Source organism: Lissotriton helveticus, chromosome 5_1 (assembly GCF_964261635.1).
Source record: "Lissotriton helveticus chromosome 5_1, aLisHel1.1, whole genome shotgun sequence".
Lineage (NCBI taxonomy): Eukaryota > Metazoa > Chordata > Amphibia > Caudata > Salamandridae > Lissotriton > Lissotriton helveticus.
This window is the reverse complement of record NC_136065.1, coordinates 1346677219-1346700153: the sequence shown is the minus strand read 5'-3', so window position 1 is coordinate 1346700153 and position 22935 is coordinate 1346677219. Positions and strand designations below refer to the sequence as shown.

The following is a 22935-nucleotide window of genomic DNA, read 5'->3' as shown; positions in this document are numbered from 1 at the left end:
TACCAGAGAGAGTCAGCTGGAGGTCAGGCTGTAACAGAAGGTGGGGGTAGGATAGTCAGAGGGTTAACCTATTGATTCACCACCCGCCCTTCCTTGGATTACTTGACCTGTCCCCGCTGTATGGGATTACTGGTGACCCTGGGCGCCTGACCATCCCCTAAGCTAGAGGTAAAGGGGTGTGCGTAGGAGAAGGAGACTGCAGCGCTGTGGAGCGCAGTCCTCTGCCCAGCTGAAGAGACTTCTGAAGAGTGTCCCTCAAAACCCCCCCCTTTTTCCATCATCAGCCTTTGTCCAGTTCTGAGAAGGCTAATGCCCTGGTGACCCTGTGGGCCCTTACCGGTCGTGTAGCAGACGAAGCACCTGTCCCTCTTGTGAGGCAGTGGAGGGATTTCTGGTGAATAGCCGATTCCGCCGTGAATGGGACCCCTGGGGCTTCATTAGCGCTGTTGTGGCAGCGCCGCCGACTGAAGGGAGAAGAGGGGGCTGGTTGAGCAGCATCCAGCGCTACTGCGCGCGCTCTAATCTGAGTTAGTTGTCCAGAGCAGGAGGGGCCTAAGATCGAGCAGGCTCACCGGAGAGACGCTGCCCGCGTCAGGCGGGCGGAGCAGACTCCGGACTGGGCCGCTAGTCCCTCGCGCATGCGCGGTCGCACCGCTGTGAAGGAAAACGGCGGAGATCAGCGTTGTTCTGTGAGGATAGACGGACCCCCAGGAAGTGGCGGGAAGTGCGCATCGGCGCTTCCTGGTTTGTGGGACTTTCTCCCCCACTCAGGCCTCGACGAGGAGCGGCCTTGAGCAGGAGGGGAGGGGCGGAGGGCGGCATCGAGCGCCCGAGGAGAGTGGTTCCTCTCCCTCCTTGTGGAACAGAGATACCGGCCTCAGGGGCCCCTGCACTGTGACGCACTGTAATCAAGTAAGGAGGTGGTGAGAGTGGGAAGTTGGAGGCCAGGGAGTCTCCAGCAAGGGAACAAGACTTCCGTTTGACAGAATCAGAGATGGGCTAATGCTGGGGAATGTTGTCCAGACTCTGTTAAGGAAATATTAAGATTTCAGTCTTCACAGGAGATTCCCCCTTTTTATTCAGACTATCCTTTTTCCAAGACTTCCCCCTTGTCTTTTACCATTGTCAGAGCTGGCAAGGAGCTTATACAGAGCAAATAAAGCGGGAAAAGCTCATCAATCCCTCAGGTTGAATGGTGGGAAAAGGTTAATTGAGTAAACTGTTTCTTTTCAAGCCATGGTACTGTGATGTAACTTCATAGAGCTAAGTAGAGTGACTTTTCCAACCATATTTAAGGAAATTACAAAACCTATGACTGAATGTAATGTGTAGTAAATTGGGAAACTGTTTAATGTCAAACTGTGGCAACTCTTGGAGTGTTAAACTTTTCATGACAAACTGTAATGTGTTAAACTGAGATTTCAAAAGGACCACAGAGCAAAGTATATTTTTATAAACAAGCTCGTATTTTCCCAAACATTGGTGTGGCGTCATTTTTGGGTGTTATTGCGTGGTTTTACTGCTGGGTAGTTTGCAACCTTTGCACATGTGCCTCTAGTAATTGTGTCTTACCCTAGGCCAGGCTACCCTAGGTGACCTGTCATCCCAGGTTCCAACAGTTTGCCATCAATCACATCTGTAAACAACACAAAATGCCCAAACCACAGTTACTCAATACAATGTTTTGATATAGGGTAAGAAACACTTTATTATCGCTTCCCTGGACACCATTATTTTGTGTCAATCATTTTGTGTTGTTTACTAATGTTATTAGGTCTAGCCCTCACCACATTAAGGACCTAACCCCTTTTGTTCCCAATCAATCACATCTTGGCAGATCGGATCTTCTTTTCAACAACAAGGGGAACCGTATGTGGACAATATTTAACGGGGTCCAGTGTACATGTTCGGACAACTAGTAGCACAAGAAGGGTACAAAGTTCCCCGATAAGAGTGTGTGAGACAAGAGTGCGTGCAGCATAGAGGAAAGGAAAAAGGGAAAGGGCATTTCCCTTTTTGGAACTAAAACCCTCACACACCTAGCAAGCTAGATGTCATGCTTCATCATATGGGTTCTGCTCCTCGTCAGACTGGCGCTGCAATGTCTGCCCGTAAAGGGGCTCTTTATCGGAGATCTTTTGTTCCGGCCATATGGTGCGTGTGGGTGAGAGGGCAAGTAAGGGTGCAGTCGTGAAGTAGTGGTGAAAATAAAAAAGGTGGGTCAGTCCACAAGGAATTTTATTAGCGTGGCTGACACCCTTAGTTAAAAAGGTGGGAGCGGAGATATGTGCCGAGAAGTGTACTCAGCAAAATACCTACGACCCTCTGGTCAGGTCAACATGTTTCTTGCTCCAGTGGCAATTCTTCAGGACCTCAGTGCTCAGTACTACACAGTGAATAAAAATTAAAAACTCAATGTACAACCTTATTCCAGGAGGTCAAAAGGAAGGCAGGCCGGCAGGTCCTGCTATTGAGTGGCGACCTATGGAGAATATATGAAAATATGGAGAAGGGATCAATATATCGTTCCATTTATTGATAGGTCGCAACCATATTATGCTGGAAAAAGCACTCTTGTGGAAAGACACTCAATGGTTAAACAATTAAAAAAAATTAAAAATGAAGAGAAAGCTGGAAGGTAGGAGAGAAAGTAAGGAGCTTACCCTTAGCAAATCCCTAAAGCGCCTCGCAGTCTGCTCTCGTGGGACCTGCACCAGTGGTCAGGTACCTACAGAGAAGAAGGATTAAGCAGCGAGGCCGCAGACTTAGGGACGACTCACAGGGGGATGAGTGTGTAGTAGCGAGTCGACAACGAAAGGGGGCTTCACTTGCTGTACGCTGCTTTTCCTGCCTCCCTGCTTGCCTCCGCCGCCGCAGGACACACGCGGCTGCCGAGAGGGGCGAACAGGAGAAACTACATCTCCCAGCGTCCCCTGCTTCGCGGGGACGCCGACTGCCAGCTGGGGCTTCCGCCGGGAGGCGCATATCAACGAGCCCTCCCTCCGGTGGAGCGGGGGTCTGAATCACCGCGTCAGGGGCTTCACTTGCTGTACGCTGCTTTTCCTGCCTCCCTGCTTGCCTCCGCCGCCGCAGGACACACGCGGCTGCTGAGAGGGGTGAGCAGGAGAAACTACATCTCCCAGGGTCCCCTGCTTCGCGGGGACGCCGACTGCCAGCTGGGGCTTCCGCCGGGAGGCGCATATCAACGAGCCCTCCCTCCCGCGTCGCGGGACGCGCGCGGGTAGTGCCGGGCTAGAGCCCGGGCAGAGGGCGGGCCGTCTTAGGCCGTCTAGGGACGACGAGGGACGGGACGGGCCCCCCCCCTTGATTGATTCTACAAAATGGGTAAGCGCAAATTACAAACATCTTCCAGCAGGGGACCAGTTAAAGCCAAAGTAGCACGCAAAGCCATTGCATCAGCAAGTATTATGTCTTATTTAACTACTGCAGTGGGTAAACTGAACAAGGAAATTGCTGCAAAGGAACAGGAATTGGGACTAGAACAGATAATTTTGGATAGTCAATTATCTCCTACAGCAAATAGACTTCCAATCCCACTGGAACCAGCAATAGTTGTTGGTAATTTGCCTAGTATTGTCCCACAAGATCTAACAAATACCACTGCTCAAGAGGGTCCAAATAATACGAATCAAGACATCCTACAACCAGAAGTCATCTGCACCCAGGTACAAACCCTCCATGCTACTAAACGTCCTAAACGGGTATTTCGAAAATCGAACAAGCGAGGACTATACATACGGAAAAAGGTCCGTCACCCTTTAACTGACATTGAATCCTCACTGAAAAACATGGTGGAGAAAGTACTTGTGGACAAAATAGAAGCAACACTTGTGCAGATCTCTAACGACATAATAGAAACCTTAAAGGATTGTGTAGTAGATATACTTGGGAAATGTGAAAGGATTAATACATTTTTGTCTTCAGATCCCAGAAGGCCATGTACATGCATTTCAAATACTGCACCACGGCCATCATTTAATTCTAATATACAACCACAATCCCCTATGGAACAAGAAAAAGAAGTTCAACATCTTCCAACCCCATCTACCCCGCCCCAAGTATCTGTGGGTAATGCAAAGCCCCACGTATCTGGGGGTAATGCAAAGCCTCAAACGGTCACCAGTATAACCAGGGTGCAGCAGACGAGTAAAACCTGTTCTGCTCAAGTTACATCTAGAGACCCAGTAACAGACATTTCTAATTTACCAGGGCCTAGAACCCAACGCACAAGACCACCTGTACACCTTCCCCCGGAAGCAACACCTTTTGTTGCTATTCTAGTGAACGTACCAGTACTGAAAAATGGAGAATGCGAGTCAGATATCGCACAGTTAAATAATATTAAGATGTGGTGTGATGCAAACTGTACTGGCCCCAACAATATTTCGGAGTACATCCAAACAGGCAGAAGGGTTGATTGGGTGGGGTATACACCTAAGAAACTTGCAGGGGATTGTATGATTGTCAATTTCAATAGACCCCATGAGGCCCTACGGTTATTCTGGGATGCTACTGAAGTGAGGGAAGACGGGATCAGAGCAGTACCGCTAGGTTTCTTTTATCCTCGACCTACAATACACAAGCCCCAACCAGGAAGGGTCCTGCATAGAGCACAACCTAGATACACCCCCTGCCCAAGTTCATGGGCCACACAGAAAACAGGCATGTTGCCGAAAATTAGTGATAAACAGGGAGGGGAAGTCAGAAATGGCCTTGTGCTAACAAATGGGTTTGCTGCATTCTCCAACTTAGAGGAAAACGATTGACTAACCCCACCAGGTAGTACCACAAATCAGCCACAATTTCCCATCCCACCTGTAATTGAAAAGAGCAATACAGTAACTATTCTTGTTAACACCCTTTCTCCATCTCAACACACTCGGCCGCAAACCATTGAAAAAGGTAGTAGTGTGAAAATGATGAGCTGGAATATTGCAGGCTTACGCTCCAAAAGGGGCGATATAAGATGGTTGGACCTGTTAAAAAAATGTGATGTGGTGGCCCTACAGGAGACTTGGGATAGGGATTGTGATTTTTGGTTAGATGGATACATTTCCTATTTTTTAGCTGCTCAGACATCAAGTTCAGGCCGAAATAAAGGGGGCCTGTTATTTTTAATATCTGTAAATGTGAAGGGCACTGTGAAGGTACTAAACACACCATCCCAAAACTATTTAGTTCTGGAGGTTACAATGCCTAATAACTATAAATGTGTCTACATTAATTTTTATAATAGCATACAAAGTATAGCTTTAAATGCCAACATTAACTCGTTGATGGAGTTCTTATGTAGATATAGGGAGGGTCAAACCACTTTTGTATATTTTTTCCTGATGGGAGATTTTAATACTCATTTATGCCAACAGAACTGCCATGTCATTGATACAATTAATACTGATATGTTACAATTATCACATTTTGAGCACTCAGAAAAGGGGTTTGCCCTAGAAGAACTTCTTTTAGAGAATGACTTATATGAACTAGAGTTCTTCGACAGAAAAGAGCGGGTGCCAACTTATAGTGCTAGGGACAGCAATACAATCATTGATTATATATTTATTTCACCGGGTCTGTTGCAAAATGTAATGTTTTATAACGCTGTACAGACGACTTTCAGCGACCACAACCCGGTAATACTAGAAGTAGATAATAACAATCTGTTTTTATTTACAAAAAGAATAAACATTGATCCAAATATAGCAGGGTCCACAGAACTGATTGTTAAGGACCAGGGGAGACGTGTCAAATGGAGCAATATCATCCCCGAGGACTTTCTCCTTTCTCTTAACTTAAAGATGGGCAAAGAAATTAACATCTGTATGGACCCAACTAGGTTTGAGGGGAATATAGTTCAGTCCTTTGAAATGATTTGTTGTCAAGTATCGGATGACCTAAAAAGTAACACGAAAAAGAAAGAGAAAGGGGCTATGGGATGGTTTGACAAAGAATGCTCGAAATCCCACTGTGAATTATATAAAGCATTAAAAAAGATACCACGTGATAAACAGGAAGTGGCCAGCTTAAGGCAAAAGTATAAGGCAAACATCCTAAGACGGAAAAACGAAATAAAAAGAAGGGCATGGGAAGACCTATATGAGAAGGCCACCCTGAGGGACAGTGCTAAATTTTGGAAAATCGTTAATACCCCCTTATTTAACGGGATTGAAAATGCACCGCTAGAAGTAAATATCCCGGAACGAGACTGGTTAGAGCACTTTCAAAACATCTATGGTAGCAATATCGCTGTAGGCCCCCAAGATCAACAACTGATTGAAACAGACGAGGTTTTATCCAGTTTTACTATTAAAGAGGTGCAGAAGGCAATTGAGGACACTGCAGGTAAGAAGGCCCCTGGCCCAGACGGCGTACCGGCCGACATGTTTAAATCAAACTCAGGCATGTGGGCAGTGGTTCTCACTAACGTCTTTAATGTGATTGGCTTGGAAAGGACAAAAGCGCCAACATCATGGTCACAGTCTGTCATAATCCCCATTTTTAAGAAGGGCCAAAGGGGAGACCCTAGATGCTACAGGCCCATCTCTTTGTTAGATTCTTCCTTCAAAATATTGGGTAAAGTCATCTTGGAAAGAATCTCAACTTGGGCAACAAACAATGACATCCTGTGTGAAGCTCAGTATGGCTTTCGAGCCGGGAGAGGCACAGAGGATCAATGCCTAAACTTACATCTTACTTTGGGTAAATATACTGTAGCATCAAAGGGGATGATGTATTTGGCTTTTATGGATTTGTCCACAGCTTTTGACCTAGTTAATAGGTCAAAGCTGTGGACAATACTTTTGAAACTGGGCCTAGACCAAGCACTAGTGAATTTCCTGGCACGACTACATTGTGATTTGAGGGCTACCATACGTATGTCCCAAGAGGGAAATTGTACTGCCTTTTTTAAATCAGGAAGGGGGGTGCGCCAAGGGTGCATCTTGGCACCTATGCTCTTCTCACTTTATATTAATTCACTGGGAAAGACCCTGGAAACGGCCTCCATTGACGTACCACGTATGGGTGACTATTTAATGCCGGTTTTATTATATGCTGACGACACTGTACTGTTGTCAAGAACCCCCAATGGTTTACAACGTCTTTTAAATTCTTTTGGGGCTTTTATGCAAAACTTGGATTTATCAGTTAATATTGAGAAATCCCATGTTATGGCAGTAGGTAGTCGTAAGAATAGCATTAAAACCCTTACCTGTAATGGTTCAGTGTTATCTAAAGTTAAAGTTTTTACTTACCTGGGTGTGGTGTTCGATGAGAAGGGGACATGGGCACCACAAATTACAAGTAAAGCTGTGGCAGTAAAAAGATCGGCTGCCGCCATCCTAGGTTTTGCAAAAAGGTTGGGAGGTAAACCACCTGAGGCTATATTAGCAATTTATAGAGCTAAAACTTTGTCCATTGCGAGGTATGGGGCCGCGATATGGGGTTACAAAAATCTGGCCCATATACAAAGAGAAGAGAACTTATTTTTGCGATCCCTACTGGGCCTTCCTAAATCCACCCCAGCCTTTTCCGTACACATGGAATTGGGGATAGGGTACATTGAAGACTCATTGGCTCTGGCCCCACTACTGTCGTGGATTAGGACATGGCTTAATCCAGCTTTAATTTTAAACCATGTGATCATTAGGGTTTGTATGGGGAGGGAAAATGTGGCTAAGATCGGTTGGCTACAACACATTAAAATCACAGCAGTATACCTAGGCCGACCGGAGCTATATACAAACCCCGAGAGCCTAAGGAGAGAGGACATCGACTGGGTAAAGAAAAACTTTATAGAGAAAAAGGAAGCAGAGAGAGAGGCTAGCGAAATTTTAAAACCAACTGTCAGGGCCCACTATATGTTGATTGCTTCGTTATCCATCCAATCTTATTTGACAATAGTAAATAAACCTTTCCATAGGTGGGTCCTCACTAAATTCCGTTTTAACCAAGCACATTTTCTGCTAGGAGAATTTGAAAAATGGTGTAAGCCTCATGAAAATGCTCCCTGCAAATGTGATCACTTCTCAGATCAAGATTTATTACATTTTGTGTTTTTCTGCCCCTTTTATAAGAATGGGAGGGAGAGATACATTAAACCAATTCTGAGAGGTTTAGATTTTATGCAGGTCAGACCAGCCTTATTGTATCTGCAGCTCATGGAAACTACAGTAGTAATGTATGGGGTAGCCAATTTCCTGACTATGTCAATTCGATCAAAGCAAGCAAGATCAAGGTTAAATAACTAATGTAAATTAATTGCTTGAACCGAATAATTGGCTAATGTTTTTGTAATTCTGACATGTGTCAAATATGAACTCATGATCTGCATGTTTTGCACTCTTCCCCCAGGCTGCTAGTACCTTTGTACTTAGAACTGCAAATATATGTTAGTTTTGCTAACTTTTTAAATTTTGTACACTGTTAAGGGCCTATAAAATTGTTATTGCTGTAAATATGATGATAAAGATGTTTTTTTATGAATTTTTCACTTTTTAATAGCAACTCTTTTAGCCTTTTTAACTTGTTTTTAATATTCTGTCTGTATGATCGAAAGTGGTTCTGTAGCATACTTTTATGATTTTAAAACAATCGAATAAAGTGTTTTTGACTCTGACTCTGACTCTGACTATTGCCTCCATGATTTTCGGTTCAGCAGATATTATAGATAGTCGGCCTTCTTATATCCTTAGTAGACTTGATAGTTGCAATATTATTCTCTTCAGTTATGAAAGATACTGGAGAATACTGGAGAATGTCCCTCCTGATTGGCCAATGCTTGAGTAGATATATGTAGTGGGTGGCGGAGTAATGGGCAACAGTCTAGTTTTTGCGGTTGAAGGTTTTATTTGTTGAAACAGGATATCAGTACAGGTTTTCCTTATGTGGGTCCGTCTAGGTGATCTGCTCCGTTCGGGTCGCTGCTTTCTCCTCGTTGCCTCCTCCTTCCTCCTATTCGGACTCCGCCTCGCCTCCACCTGGTCCGTCTCCGTGATTCCGGTGTTCGCCGCCTCGGTATAAGACACAGGAGAGGACTTCTCAGTTCGTGTTAAGCTACAGACACACTCGTGAGGGGAAGGGAGTGAGGACACCACCGGTGTTTATTTACAGCTAGTGAAGGGCGGGGAGGGGGTGCAGGAAGGGTTCTCCAGGGAAATGAGGGGAAACGGGATACGATTTACGCTAGGTTCCTTCCTCTCCTCTTAACCCAGCCCGTGATACGATGACGTACCTCAGATAGCCACACGCCTCCAGGTCGCGTGTGGCTGGGCGGCTCGTATTGCCGTAGGCCTCCAGGCTCCCGCGCCGCCAACGGGTCACTCTGCTCCTCCACTCCCTCGGTAGATGGTAAACCGGGTCCTCTTCTCTCCGTACTCTCCTCGAGTCTCTCTCCCCAACACACGTCTCTCCGCTCGCCGTCCTCCGCTCCGGTGTACAAGCACACCTGACTGTCATCACCTGCCGGCTTAAAGGCGTGACGGGGCTCCTCCTCTTCCCGGGGGCATTTCCAGTTAAAGGGACAGTCTTCAATATCTTCCTCGTCGCAGCTATAGCGTTCTTCGGGCATCGAGCAGACCTGGGTGTGGGAAGGCTGAAAAGACAGGAGGGGGGGGTCACAAGGTGAATACTCACATGGGGCGGTAGTGGCCTTCGAGGCGCCCAGTGACCTGCCGCCCCCGTCACAATATAATTGAATGTTCTATGCTTTTGGCAATATCAATTACTTCAGAAAGGGGTGGATTGCTGCAAGTGAGAAGTCTTTCTTGCATCATTTTGAAAAAACAATTAAACACGAATGGGTCAACAAAGCTAAAACTCATACGGCTGAAATTTAGTCTTCAAATCACTCATCACTAGCTTGTTTACACTTATAGAAACTGTGCCTCTCTAAAAGTATGCTAGCCTCCCCAGAAAACAGTTTTTTACGTCTCATTTTGGCTTCAATGTAAACATTCCAAACAGCATCACTGCCAGGAGACGGAATGATGGGAAGATTATCAAAGATATTCTGGCCAGCAACCCCCAAGTGAATAAATAGTAAAGCAAGTTTCCTAGGAGGAGCATAAGCAAGGCCATCAATACCAATCAAATCGTTTTCAAAATTGCGTACCCACTGTTTCTATTTAATTTCAGGTTTACCTGTTTTTACAGAAAAGGAGGTGGTCAAAGTACATTCAGGTGCAGTGGGCATGTTTAAATAAAATAAAACTTCCCAAAATGAATAACTAAAAAAAAATGAAAAAAGTTAAAATACAAAATAATACATATATATTTTAATATTATTCCAAAGAGGTACCTTGTGTAGGATGAAGACAGCCTTTAATTGAAAGTCAGTTCATGAAGACAGCCTTTAAATGAGAGTTAGTTCGCTGGATAATGCTGGTCACACTGAAAGTGTATTGGAATGAAACTGTGCGTGTGACGCGAACAAGCAGCCACCCATAATCACTCACGTTCACGAGAATTTTTTTATTTATTTTATTTAGAAAGTTTTATATAGCGCAAACATGACCACCGAGGGTATCAAAGCGCTTTACAGATTGTGCAGTAGGACGAGTACATGCAAACACAAATATTCAACGTGCCGAAAAGTACATAGACATTCTCATGAGCCTAGCATCTAGGACACAGAACAGCGTCAAATGGCCCGGGAGTCAAGTGGGGAAGGCAGACTGAGGCAGATATTTCTTCATCAAGAGCCCTTTAACTTATGATTTGAAGAGGAAAGTAGAAGAGATCACCTTGACTTTGGGGGGAATAGAGTTCCAGATCCTTGGCACCATACCTGAAAATGTTCGATTATAGGTCTTTTGTTTCTTGAATTTTTGTGGTTTGAGTAAGAGGGTGCTGGCACTTCTGGAGGCTCTTAAACCACGAGAGCTCCAGTTTCTGAGCGCGGTACATTGGGGTCTTGAGGTGGATGGCTTTGTGTGTCATGCATGTAATTTTCAGGTTTGTTTCTTGAATTTTTGTGGTTTGAGTAAGAGGGTGCTGGCACTTCTGGAGGCTCTTAAACCACGAGAGCTCCAGTTTCTGAGCACGGTACATTGGGGTCTTGAGGTGGATGGCTTTGTGTGTCATGCATGTAATTTTCAGGTGTATCTGAGCTTCATATTGGAGTCATTGCAGAACAAGCAGGTCCGGAGAGATGTGGGTGAATTTTTTTGTGCCCATTTCGAGCCTGGCCGCAGCATTGGTGGTCACCCTAAGGGGACCCATTTTCACTCTGGGAAGGCCACACAGCGTAGTACTGCCAAAGTCCAGCTTTGCGATCACAAATGCTTGCACTGCAACCTTTAGGTCATGAGCAGGGAGATAGGGTTTAAGCTTCCTTAATGCTGAGTTGGAAGTTTGCTCTTTTGGTGAGGGAACTGATGTGTTTTTGCATGTTCAGACTCTTGCCTAGTATGATACCAAGCAAGGATGCCGAGTCCATGAGGTGAGGTCTCCAGTTAAGAGCCGTAAGCTGATTCAACCATTGTTCAATGACTGGTGATTGCTTATGGGGTGAGATAAGGAGGAATTCTGTTTTTAGAGCATTTAGTTTCAGGTGGTTCCGTGTCAGCCAGCTTTGTGTTTCCAGTAGGACTGAGTTGAGGGACTGAATGTCCTCAGGGGAGGCGATCTTCAGGTATAGTTGAGTATCGTCCACATACATGTGATAGTGAATGCTGGATGATTTCGGCATTTCTGTTTGAGGCTCCATGGACAAGTTAAAGAGGTTGGGAGAGAGTGATGAACCTTGGGGAACCCCAGTGAAACCGGTGCAGGATGGGACAGGGATTGGTTCACCTTGAAGCGTTGGGGTCTATTCAGGAGGAACGAAGAGAACCAATTAAGCACAGGTCCAGACAACCCCATCCTGTGTTCCAGGAGGTCAATTAGAGTATCATGTTTGACAGTGTCAAATGCTGACGAAAGGTCAAGAAGGATCAGTAGGCACGACGCATTGTGGTCCAGCATTCTTAACGCATCATTGACAATGTACGTTAGGGCCGACTCTGTGCTATGGCCCGAGCAGAAACCAGATTGGCATTGGTCCAGGAGTTGGAAACTGTCGATATGGTTGCAAAGTTGGGCAAGCACATATTTCTCCAGGAGCTTTGCTTAGGTGGGGATGTTGGAGATTGTGCAGAAGTTATGAAGGTCCGAGGGATCCGCAGTAGGTTTCTCTAAAATTGGAGTGACTTGACCCATTTTATGCAATCTGGAATAGCACCTTGGAGCAGTGATGCACTGACTATCTTAGTCCACAATGTTAGTAGGGAGGATCTAACTTCCAGGAAAAGGTTCGATGGCAACGGTTCATTGTAGTGGTTGGAAGGTTTAGAGCATTCCTCCAAGGTTTCGAAGAGACTCCAGGAGACACTGTTTTTGGGGAGGTGTGGTTGCGCCTGGACCATGAAATCCCTACCAGGTGGGCATTGGGGGGGTTAGTGGACAGATTGACAGGTGGTTACAGGCAGATCGTAATTCAGTTTCAATCTTACTGGTCTTATCTATGAAGAAATTTGCAAATTCTTCGCAGTTGGACAATGTCCCTTGACCCAGTGATGCGGAGTTTGGATGACTATTGGCTTGGGACTTGATGAGTTCGAACAGTTTTTTTGGACGTTTTTTTGCTTGGTGTAACTGAGTTCTGAAGAAAGTTGGCCTTCGAGCATTTGATGCGTTTATTATAGGTGCTCCTCAGGGATCTTGGGTGGTAGAGATGCTAAAGGGATGGATTGGACCGCCACAGCCTTTCAGCAAGTCTTAGGTTTCTTCTTTCTGAATTAAGACTATCGGTAAACCATGGTTTGGAGAGTTTAGAGGAGATTCTTTTGAGCTGAAGTGGAGCGACCGAGTCTAGTACATTCAGCATTGCGTGATTATAATGGGCCGTAAGGTCGTGGACATCCGACATGTTCGGTGGTGGGGGCAGGATTTTATAACAGAGAGCAGTAAGATCATGCGGGTTGATGTTCCGCAGGCATCTTTCCAACTGTTTTGGGTTCTTGGGCTGGGCTTTACTTGTTCTTACCAAATCCAGGATACGTTATGTTATGTTATGTTATGTTAAGGGGATTTTGTATAGCGCACTGTCACCGGAGGTATCATGGCGCTGAAAGGGTGCTGAGGAAGCAGAGGGGATTTAGCAGGATTGTGGGAAAAGCCAGGTTTTTAGTGATTTGCGAAATTGAATGAGAGTACCGGAAGTCCTAACTGGGAGGGGGAGAGAGTTCCAAAGTTTGGGGCCGAGGAAGGCAAATCTACGACCCCCAGATCTACAGAGTTTAAAGGGAGGGACCACCAGAAGATGTAAGTGAAGAGATCTGAAGGTGATGCAATAGTGATCTGTCGAATCACACGGGAGGATAGAATCCAGGAGGATGAAGTTGGGCTTACCAATGATGAGATCTAAGGTAGATCCTTTGATATGCGTGGGGCTGTCACAGATTTGTATTAGGTTGAGGTTAAGAAGGAAGGATTGAAGGCTATTGATCACCACATTGTTTACATCATTTCAATGGAGGTTGAAATCTACCACGAAGATTTGGGAGCCGTGGAAGTCTACATTGGCTGAAATAATGTCCATGATCTGTTCTGTGAAGGGAAAGTTGTTGCGAGGGGGTGGTAAAACGTGTGCAGTTTGCAGGTGTGAATGTTGCCCCCAGTCACTTCAATGCATAGGTATTCACAGGACGGCAGAAGGTCAGTCTGTAGTACCTTCACTGTAAGATTGCTCCGATGTAAACATGCAATGCCTCCACCTTGCCCTAAGGATCTGTCCAACCTAATGATATCATAGTTGGAAGGTATTAAGAGGTCTAGGAAGGGGGTAGCTGAGTCATTAAGCCAGGTTTCCGTCAGCATTACAAGGTCAATATCCTGCACCTGGGTGAGGTTGGTAATGTCCGCAGTGTGTTTAGCTGCGGATCTACAATTTATGAGCACACATTTGAGACTAATAATGGCGTCTGTTGGAGCGGGTAGCATGGTGGTGACTATTGTGAGGTCGTTCACTTTTAAGGTTCTGGTGTTATACCTAGGTTCCCTGAAGGGATCCGTGGGGATGGATTCAATTTGTTGCAAGTTTGCTATGGTGGGTGGGTGAGCTGGAACATAAGAATGTAGGAGAGAGTGAATATATGTATCAGACAGGGAGGCTCTGCATCTGGAGGGGCGAGCAGGGTCATTAGGGAGCGGAACAGAGGCCCACCTATGAGGTATGTGGGAGACATGAGACGGTGCCCTTCGCACTTTAAGGGGGAGAGGGAGCCCGGAATGCCCGCAATCAGGGCGCGAGCAGAGATGGTGATTTTTTGTGGTGATGCAGCTTGGACTGGATTTTGCAGACAAGGCCTTAGTGATATGTAGTAGACTGCGGACCTCTGTCTTAAGTTGTTGTAGGCAGAGAGTTATCTCGCTCAGGTGGCCTTCCAGTGAGGTGTGTGAATGGGATTGAGAGGCAAGGTCCCCGGGATCCTGGAGCGGGAGAGATCTAGTGAAGTCTGGGGAAAGTAGGGCGGGTGGAGACTGCAAGTGTCCAGTGAGAAGAGATTCTGGGCAATGGAGCTGCCCGCTCGGAACGGATAAGCTAGGGGGAGGAGCTAGTGAGGTCAGGGGAAAGAAGGGTGGTAGGCAACTGCATGAGACCAGCGGGAAAAGATTCTTGGCAGTGGAGCTGCACGCTCGGAATGTGTATGGAAGGGGAGGAGCTATTGAGGTTGAGGGAAGTTAGGGCAGTAGGTGACTGAATATGCCCAAAGGGGTGGGATTCTGGGAAGTGGCCCTGCAAGCTCTGGAGGATGGGTAGGATAGGGGAGGAGGGGATTAATGGATAGAGACCACTGGAGGCCAGTGGGAGCCTGAAGGGAGTGTGAGTTGGCTGGAGGAATGTGACTTGGGGAGGTTATCTTTTATGTTTTGTAAAGTTTGGAACCAAAGCTTCCTCATTTATCATTATTGTATGAATTTATATGAATTTGTTGTCTACGTTATGTCTAGTATCATCTAATATATGTGACAAATATTATATTTTATACATGTTACGTATGTGATGGAACTAGTGTGGTCTATGAAAATTGATTAATAGACTACTGTGTGAACTGATAACGTTTTTTGACAAAATTGAATTTCAAAATCCTTTATAAATCAAAGAATTGAAAAGAAAATTTCAGTCACTAAAAGTGTCACGTGTGATTTGATAAAGTAATTTGTTGATAAAGTGTCAGTATTGGCATGCGTGATATTGCCAGCTCACGAGAAAGCAGGTGAGTGGCACGAGGCAAAGAATTTAAAGGGCGCCGTAAATGTGAGTGCCCTATAAAGGTACAAAAGTCAATAAAAAGCTGGTGCTGGTATAAAGGCTCAGAAAGTCAATGGAAAACAAGGGCAGCAAGCGAGACACACTATGTAATGAAAAAAGTCATAGAGCTCCTCAAAATCAGTCGAATTCAGCATTTGGGTCACACACTTCAATCAGCCAACAGTTGATGGTCATGAGAGATAGCCAACACCACTCCTGGGACCTAATGTAGTATCAGGGTGTGGCTGAATGACCAAGACAGGAGTAGAAATTCAGAAGTCTTTTATTTATGAGGTCAATAGTAAGGACTCACAGCTGAGACCAGCTTCTAGAGTGAATGGTCAGTGTTAACTACCCATTCACCTAGCAACTAGAAGAGTAATTCCACAAATAATGTAAAACTCAGTAAAGCATTCTGAATCAGAGTTAAAGTAACAGTAACACACAATATTAAAAGAAACACATTAATATGGTAATAAAATAAGGGATTAATTGTAATTGCATTTATATAGCGGTTACTACCCCTGACAAGGCGTCAAGTGTCAAGACACTACAGAAACCTAATCAAAAGACTTGACTATGTGGATCTGAGATACTTGAATAATAATATAATAGTGGAGAGATCTCCTTTGCCAAAGATTAATGCAATGCTGGCTATGTTGGGGAAATGAGGTGGGTTTCAACTGTGGATTTATCATCAGCATAACACCAAATTTGTTTGTACCACGAATGTAAGAATTGAACTACTTTCATGACACATTCAGGTTGCTACATATTTTTATGGATGCTCTCTGGCTTAGCCTTGGCAGCCGACTTTTTCCCGAAACTTATGCACAAAGGAAATGAAGGAATATTGTTTTTTCAAGATGATATTTTGTTGATGGGAAAAGATAAAGATCAAAATGATCACCCCTTAAGGAAGGTGTTGGCGAAATTGCATGAGAATGGATTGTCAGCGGCATTTACTAAATACACATTTGGAGTGCAAACATTGAACTACTTGGGGATTAAGTAAGCAAGGATGGCATAAACCCAAGCAGTGGCCTAACAAAGGACCCTGCAGATCCCATTGTGCGGGGGGGCTGAAGCTCCAGGGTGCCCCCTCAGCACAGTACTCTGGCCAAGAGCTCCTGGTTGAGTCTGGAGGGGGGCCCTGTGGTATCCTGGTTTGGATGCCATGTGCCTTTCTCACTAACCTGTCTTGCTGCTCAGCCTATGTGGATGCATGGTGGAATGTTGGAGTGTGTGAGGTAATATAGAATGTGTGGGATGCCTGGTGGATGGATGACAGTTGGAAGACAGGGCTGAGCAGCAAGAGAGCTGCTCCTGGTGGGGCTTTAATGAGTATATGATCTAACCTGATAATTCATCAATAAACCATCTTTAATCATCACATCTCGGCAACAGTCTATCATATTACAGGCCCTCCACGTACCTTGCAGGGGGACCCCTCAAGTGAACCCAAGATGTTGCTGAGTGCCATTCCAATTGATCTGGTTCCCAAGAACAAGGAGGAACTAAAGTCTTTTTTTGGCCTCGTGGTATTTTACGCAAAGTTTGTAAAGAAAAAAAAACATTCAGAGAAAACATATGTAATGAGAAATTTGTTAAAATGCAAGGTCAAATTTGACTGGAAAGAAGGATTACAAAAAGGATTTGAGTCAATTAAGGGAGATTTAAGCAGGGTAAACCCTTTGCATTGATTTTTCCCAAACCTGACGAGTCGCAAGGGGAATTGAAACAGTGCTTACACAAAAAGATAAGCATAGTATGGAAACAACAGTAGCTTTTGCATCTAGACCCCTTTCTGCTGCAGAGGAACAATACTCAGTAGCGGAAAGGGAGGGACTGGCAGTGGTATGGAACTGGAGGACTTCAGAAATGACCTAGGAGGTTTTGAAGTGATTAGATGAAATCATAAATCCCTAATAACATTGTTGTCTAAGGAAGGGTTGTTAATAGCTACACCAAGAATTGACAGATTATCCATAAGGTTTATGGACTATAACCATAAAAACACAGTAAGTGCCAGGTGTAAAAAACAAAGTGGCAGGCTGTCTTAGTAGGCTTTCATTGCCGTTGTGTAGGGTACCAAAAAGTAATTGGAAGGAGTTGAGAGTGTCTTGAACAGTAGAGGATAAAAAGATTTCCAATAACTAAGGATGAGTGGGAAGAAGCAGTGAGCAAAGATACTGTATTGCAAGGTGGAAAAACATATGTGATAGGAGAGTGGAAAGAAAAAAAAACTGTGGAACAAGAGTGTTGCAAATCCTGGGAAGTACAGGAAGAACTATCCATTATGGATGGTAATTTACTAACAGGAACGAGAATAGTACCGCCACAAAGCATAAGAAACAGAATTATAGAATCAAGCCATGAATGTCATTTGGGCATTGTAAAAAGTAAGAAAAGAGTGAATGAAAGGCACTGGTGGGCTGGAATGGATGGGGAGGTGGAACCGGCAAGCAAGGGAACGTGTGGAATGTGAATGTGCAGACAAATCTAGAGTCACATTGAGATAACGGCTAATGCTGGTGGAAATTCCAGATATGGCTTGGGAAAACATTGGTAAAGACATCAATGGCCCTGTGGTGAATAAAAGTGGGAACTATATCTATACATTAGTCGCCATGGATTATTTCTCAAAGTGGCCGAAAGTGGTGTGTATTGAGAGTGCCAATGCAAAAGGTATGCTTGCATTCTTGGATGAGTGGTTCCAGGGGGAAGTGTTGCTGAAGAAGTGATTACAGACAATGGGCCACAGATCAAGGTTTCTTTGGTTAAATCAGTTGTACAACATAATGGTGTGGAGCATAAATGCACATTGGTGTATCATCCAGAAGGTAATGGTGATGTCAAGAGATTCAACCGAGTGATCAAGGGTATTGTGCAAAAGGCTAGCAACAAGGAAAGTTGGATGTTAGAAGTGAAGAAAATGATCTGGATGTATCACATCACTCTAGTAGTGACGGCGTACAGTCCTTTCACTATCATACGGGGGAGAATTCCTTTTACTATAGATACCCAGGGGGTGGATAGAAAATTCCAAGCAAGCTCAATAGTCACCTGAGATGGTAAGAAGGAATATCAGAGATGCACAGGATAAATATAAAATATACAGCAACAGAAAGTCCGGTGCTAAGGAGGTGAGAGTGCAAGTGGGCGAGATGGTGCGGGTGAAAAAAAAGGGCAGGTGAGGAAGGAGGAAAGCAAATTTTCTAAACCATTAAAAGTGGAAGAACTTTTTTTAAATGCAGCGAGGTTGAGTGATGGACATGTATGGCACGTGAGCAGAATGGCAAGATGTAGCAAGGTTGGAATGGACCATGAGGCTAATATTAGAAAAGGGCAGTTGGAATGGTTGAATGACGAGGACACTAAAAATGGTGGATTGGTAGAAGATGAAAGTGGGCAAGTGGAGGATAACTTTGGTGGGGGAAGGCAAGAGGATGAAGAAAGGATGGTAACAAGGGGCAACCTTACACAAAGTAGGTCTGGTCGTAATGTATATTTGAATGCTTGTACATGTGAATGTTAACTATTTTATTGCATGATATATTCTGTATAACTAGGGTATATTTAGTTTGTTGTTATTTGTGTTGTGTCGATGTTAGGTGTTTGTGCTTTTTGTTTCATTTATTTTAGTTAACAAATACTCTTATTTAAGGAAGGGAGATGTGTTCTATAAGTTCACGTCTCCGGTGTGATATGTAAGAGAATGGAACGTAAGTGGGATGGAATGTGGGTTTTCCAACCCCATCTCTACTCAACAGTCTGATACCCATGTCTTAGGGCGCACAGCAAATGCAACAATATAGACACAGAAACAAAACATGAAGTCCACTTCATGCTTATTCTTCACCTGACCTCCTTCAAGGAGGTTATTCGGAAGGTGTTGCAGCACCTCCATGCACCGCTGACTGCAGTGATACCCTCTGGACCGAGTCGTTGACTGGCAACTGCAGAGTCAATTGTCAGAGCTTGGTACCGGAAAACCTTTTAAGCTCAGTTGGCCCCTGGTAGTCATAATAATTTGTGAACGGAGTGAGGCACTACTACGAGGCTATCCTCTGATCACAGTTGGCCGCTGGCAGAACTGATAACCTCAACCATTTCTTCATTTGCATAGCATTCCCAGGCAACATGGGCAGGTTCAAATACAAAGCGAGCAGACTTACTTGTGCGTGGGAAACATCCTTTACAACGCAACTTTTACAACGCACTACCATTACGACGCAACTTTTACAACGCAAGTCATTACAACTAATTGCGCTGGAGGGCGCTCTAGAATAGGGAATAGTTTAATTACTATCCAACACCTTCCCTACTATCCACGGGGACTGGAGTTGGAATAGTAAATTAAACTATTCACTATCCAGCACCCCCCAACGCAAGTCGTTGTAACGACTTGCGTTGTAAAACCTGCGTCGTAATGGCATGCGTTGTAAAAGCATGCTTTGTAGTGACATACATACCTTGTGCGTGGCATGGGGGTGATGGAACATAATTTTTTGAGAATAATTACTGCCTGATCAAGTCTGCTCATCAAGTCTGAACTAATATTTAATTAATAAGTTGGGACTAATAGTGTGGTCTTTCTAAAACACAGGAGAGTTTTCAAAGTGCAACATAAAGGCAATACAAAAATGATACAACACATTTAGAGTTCCACAACTGCAACGTAAAAGCATGCAGAAGACTTGCAAACTGGAGTAATGAGATAATATGAGAGAGAAATGTACTAAATGTACTAAGAAAGAGAGAATAAAAGTAAAATGCAAGTAGTTCTATAGAAATAGGATTGTGAAAATGCTTAAAAGAAAAAAATCTTGTTTATGATTTTTTGCTTCTTAACATGAAAATCTAAAATAGTGAAAAACAGTGTTTGCTTATATTTTAGAAAATCATATACAGACTATGTTTATAAGATTAGTTAAAGTGATGCTTTTATATCTTTTTTATGCATTTTCTATGCATTTTCTATTTTCTCATATGAAGCCTTTTATAATAGTGTATTTTTTATTCACTAGAAAATGAAGATATTGTGGTTTTTAATGTAGGCCTTAAGCCTGTTAGTGCATTATTTCTCTTCCTAATAAAGGCCAAATGTATTTTGCCCTTCATTATTTCTAAAATGCTAACCAATCGAATTGTGTAAAACTGGGAAGAAGCTACATTTAGGGGCTGGAATAGTGAACATTTTGAGGTATAACTACCCCATGGGAAAAAGGTTGAGAGCCACCGAGACATCAAGGACACACTCTCGCTCGTGCTCTCCTGTTACTCTGGCTGTCTGGCTATTTTCCTTGCAAATCTTTGGCGTGACATGCTGTCAGTCCGAACTCTGAAGTTCCCTGAACTGAACTTTTCTGAATTCTACTTGCACTTCATTGGCTGGTGATGTTGCACAAGCTATAACTTTTAGGTTGAAAGGTTGGCTATTCAGATTAATGCACACTGTGCACTAGTTCACTGATCTTAGGTTCATATGAAACCTCGAATTTCATACTGAAACTGCAATGTTTTTCTTTTCTCTCTCTCGCCTCACACCAGTTATTGATTTATGATGTATATTTTTGTTTGATCTGTGATTTATTGTGATGTTATCTGTACTACATTTCCAAAGAACTGATTATTCTGATGTGTTTTGTGCATTGACCATTCATGTTGAAGTTTAGATAAAGGTATCTTGATAAATATTCTGGGGTTGCCATTTTTGAATAAATATATTTCCACAAATTATGTTTGAAGGCTGTTTTTGTTAGGTATTTTTTTATTACAGGTCCGCATGGAGAAAATAGCATCCGTCTCTAATTATCTGAGTCCCTATAAGTTCTTACAAAGATCTATCGGAGGACCTCATGGTTTGTAAATGGTCGTAGAGTTTCTATGGGCCTAAACTCTTGTTTTTAACCCGTTAAGTGCTGCCGTCGGCCGTTGAACGTTCGGAGCACTACCTGGCTGGTGCTGCGCACGTTCAAAGGCCGACGCAGCCCCGCCTGTTTTTTAAAACTGACGCACTGTGGTGTCTTGGGAGTGGTGTATCCTCTTAGTACCATGCATCTCCTTAGTACCATGCTAATAGAAGATGCACTACAGCTGGGATCTAGAATGTATAGAGGGCAGTCAGTTATTGTATGAAGCTGGACTGGAGAAGTTGTATCTGCTTGCCTCTAAAAAACTTACTCTTGGATACTATTCTTGAATGATCCTTCTTTACACGCTCTGCCGCGAAATCGCAGAAGCGGCCAACGGGTTAAAAAAGATTATATAGTTTGGATCAAGGTATACTGAATATTTGTGAATTATTATAAAATGTACACCGCTTCTGCTGGATGAGACGCATGTCAGCGGTAGCACTTACTCCTGAGGCAGTCAGAGCTGAATGTCTTGTCCAGGGTTACTAGGTAAATCCAAGACACGTGGATCTGTAGTTTCCAGGGCTTTCATTTAGGAATTCGGGGCTTTTGGGACTTTTAGTCTTCTTTCAGCCCAACTACACAAATGTACCGGGAAACAACAATACCCCCCACACCCTCCCCCCCAAAAATACAATACTGTAATTTTGTGTCGCCATGACCAACCAGCCTTGTGTTTACACGCTTACCGTGCGTTCTTTACATGGCTCCTCGCCAGGCCTTCCTCCGCGGCAACGCGCTCCTTCCCTTCGGTCCAGCTTGAAGAAGCCTCCTTCTCTGGAGAGAGTCCGTCTTTCCACCCTCTGGCACCCCCGTCCGCGACCTCTCGCTTGGAGCAAACAAGCAGGGCCTCATCGAGTGAGGTGTCCCCCGTCCGTGGGTGGGTGTCTTCCCTGAGAGAACTTTCTAGAAGAGGTTCCACGGGAGCGCCAGAGAGGATCTCCCCAGCTCCTGACTCCTCGCCCATAGCAGAGAGCTCGACGGGAGGCCGAGGCGCAGCCGCGTCCCCTTGGTCTAGACCCAGCGTTGCTCCATCGCCGGACCCAGAGCTGGTGTCAGTGTCCCGGAGCCGCTGGCCTCGGTTCATGAACCTGTGAAAGAAAACCAACATGTCGGACTGTGCTGAGAGCTGTCCTGTTGCTTGTCGCAGTCGGAGATATTAAATCGGTTTCTTTTTAAAAATTAATGACGCAATAATGGCGCGGAACGTTCTATCGTTTTCAGATGGTGTTACTGGTTGGAACGGCGATTCTCCACGACAGGGCAGAAACAACCACGTATTTTTTCGGAACTGAAACATCCCGGGAGTTTGCTCCCCGGCCAATGATTATTGCTAATTATTATTATTATTAGGATTATTATTATTATTATTATTATTATTACTTCATGCCTGCCTGCTTGAGTTCTTTACACATGGGAATAACAAATGGAGTCCACTCGAGCGTGGTGCGCAGCACTATCTTTAGCTGTGATGTACCGGGGCTTCTGCTACATGTGTGAATAAGGGCACAGAGGGACATACCGTGGAGACCCCATTCATGTATATAGTATAGATATCCCATATACTGCACCTGCACAGAAGACGGGGCATGGTCATATTTCTGTTGAAACTAAGAGACGTATCTCCTACAGTCTAGGTATTCCGAAGAGACCTCATTCACGTGCACACTGAGCCATGAGTCTAAGCAGTCTGATTGGGTTGGATAG

The 22935-nt window shown here is 44.4% G+C and overlaps 1 protein-coding gene across 3 annotated transcripts in view; it reads right to left on the bottom strand.

The window, feature by feature from the left end:
- Positions 1-22412, bottom strand: part of LOC144755389 (uncharacterized) — an 890492-nt gene extending 868080 nt beyond the window's left edge. The window contains exon 1 of one of the 3 annotated variants that reach the window (XM_078644239.1): positions 21918-22412. In XM_078644239.1, coding sequence (XP_078500365.1) covers positions 21918-22339 — 422 coding nt within the window. In that variant the 5' untranslated portion in view covers positions 22340-22412. The remainder of the gene's footprint in view (positions 1-21917) is intronic. The other 2 variants (XM_078644237.1, XM_078644238.1) reach the window with 2 other exon arrangements.
- Between the last annotated feature and the right edge of the window lie 523 nt (positions 22413-22935).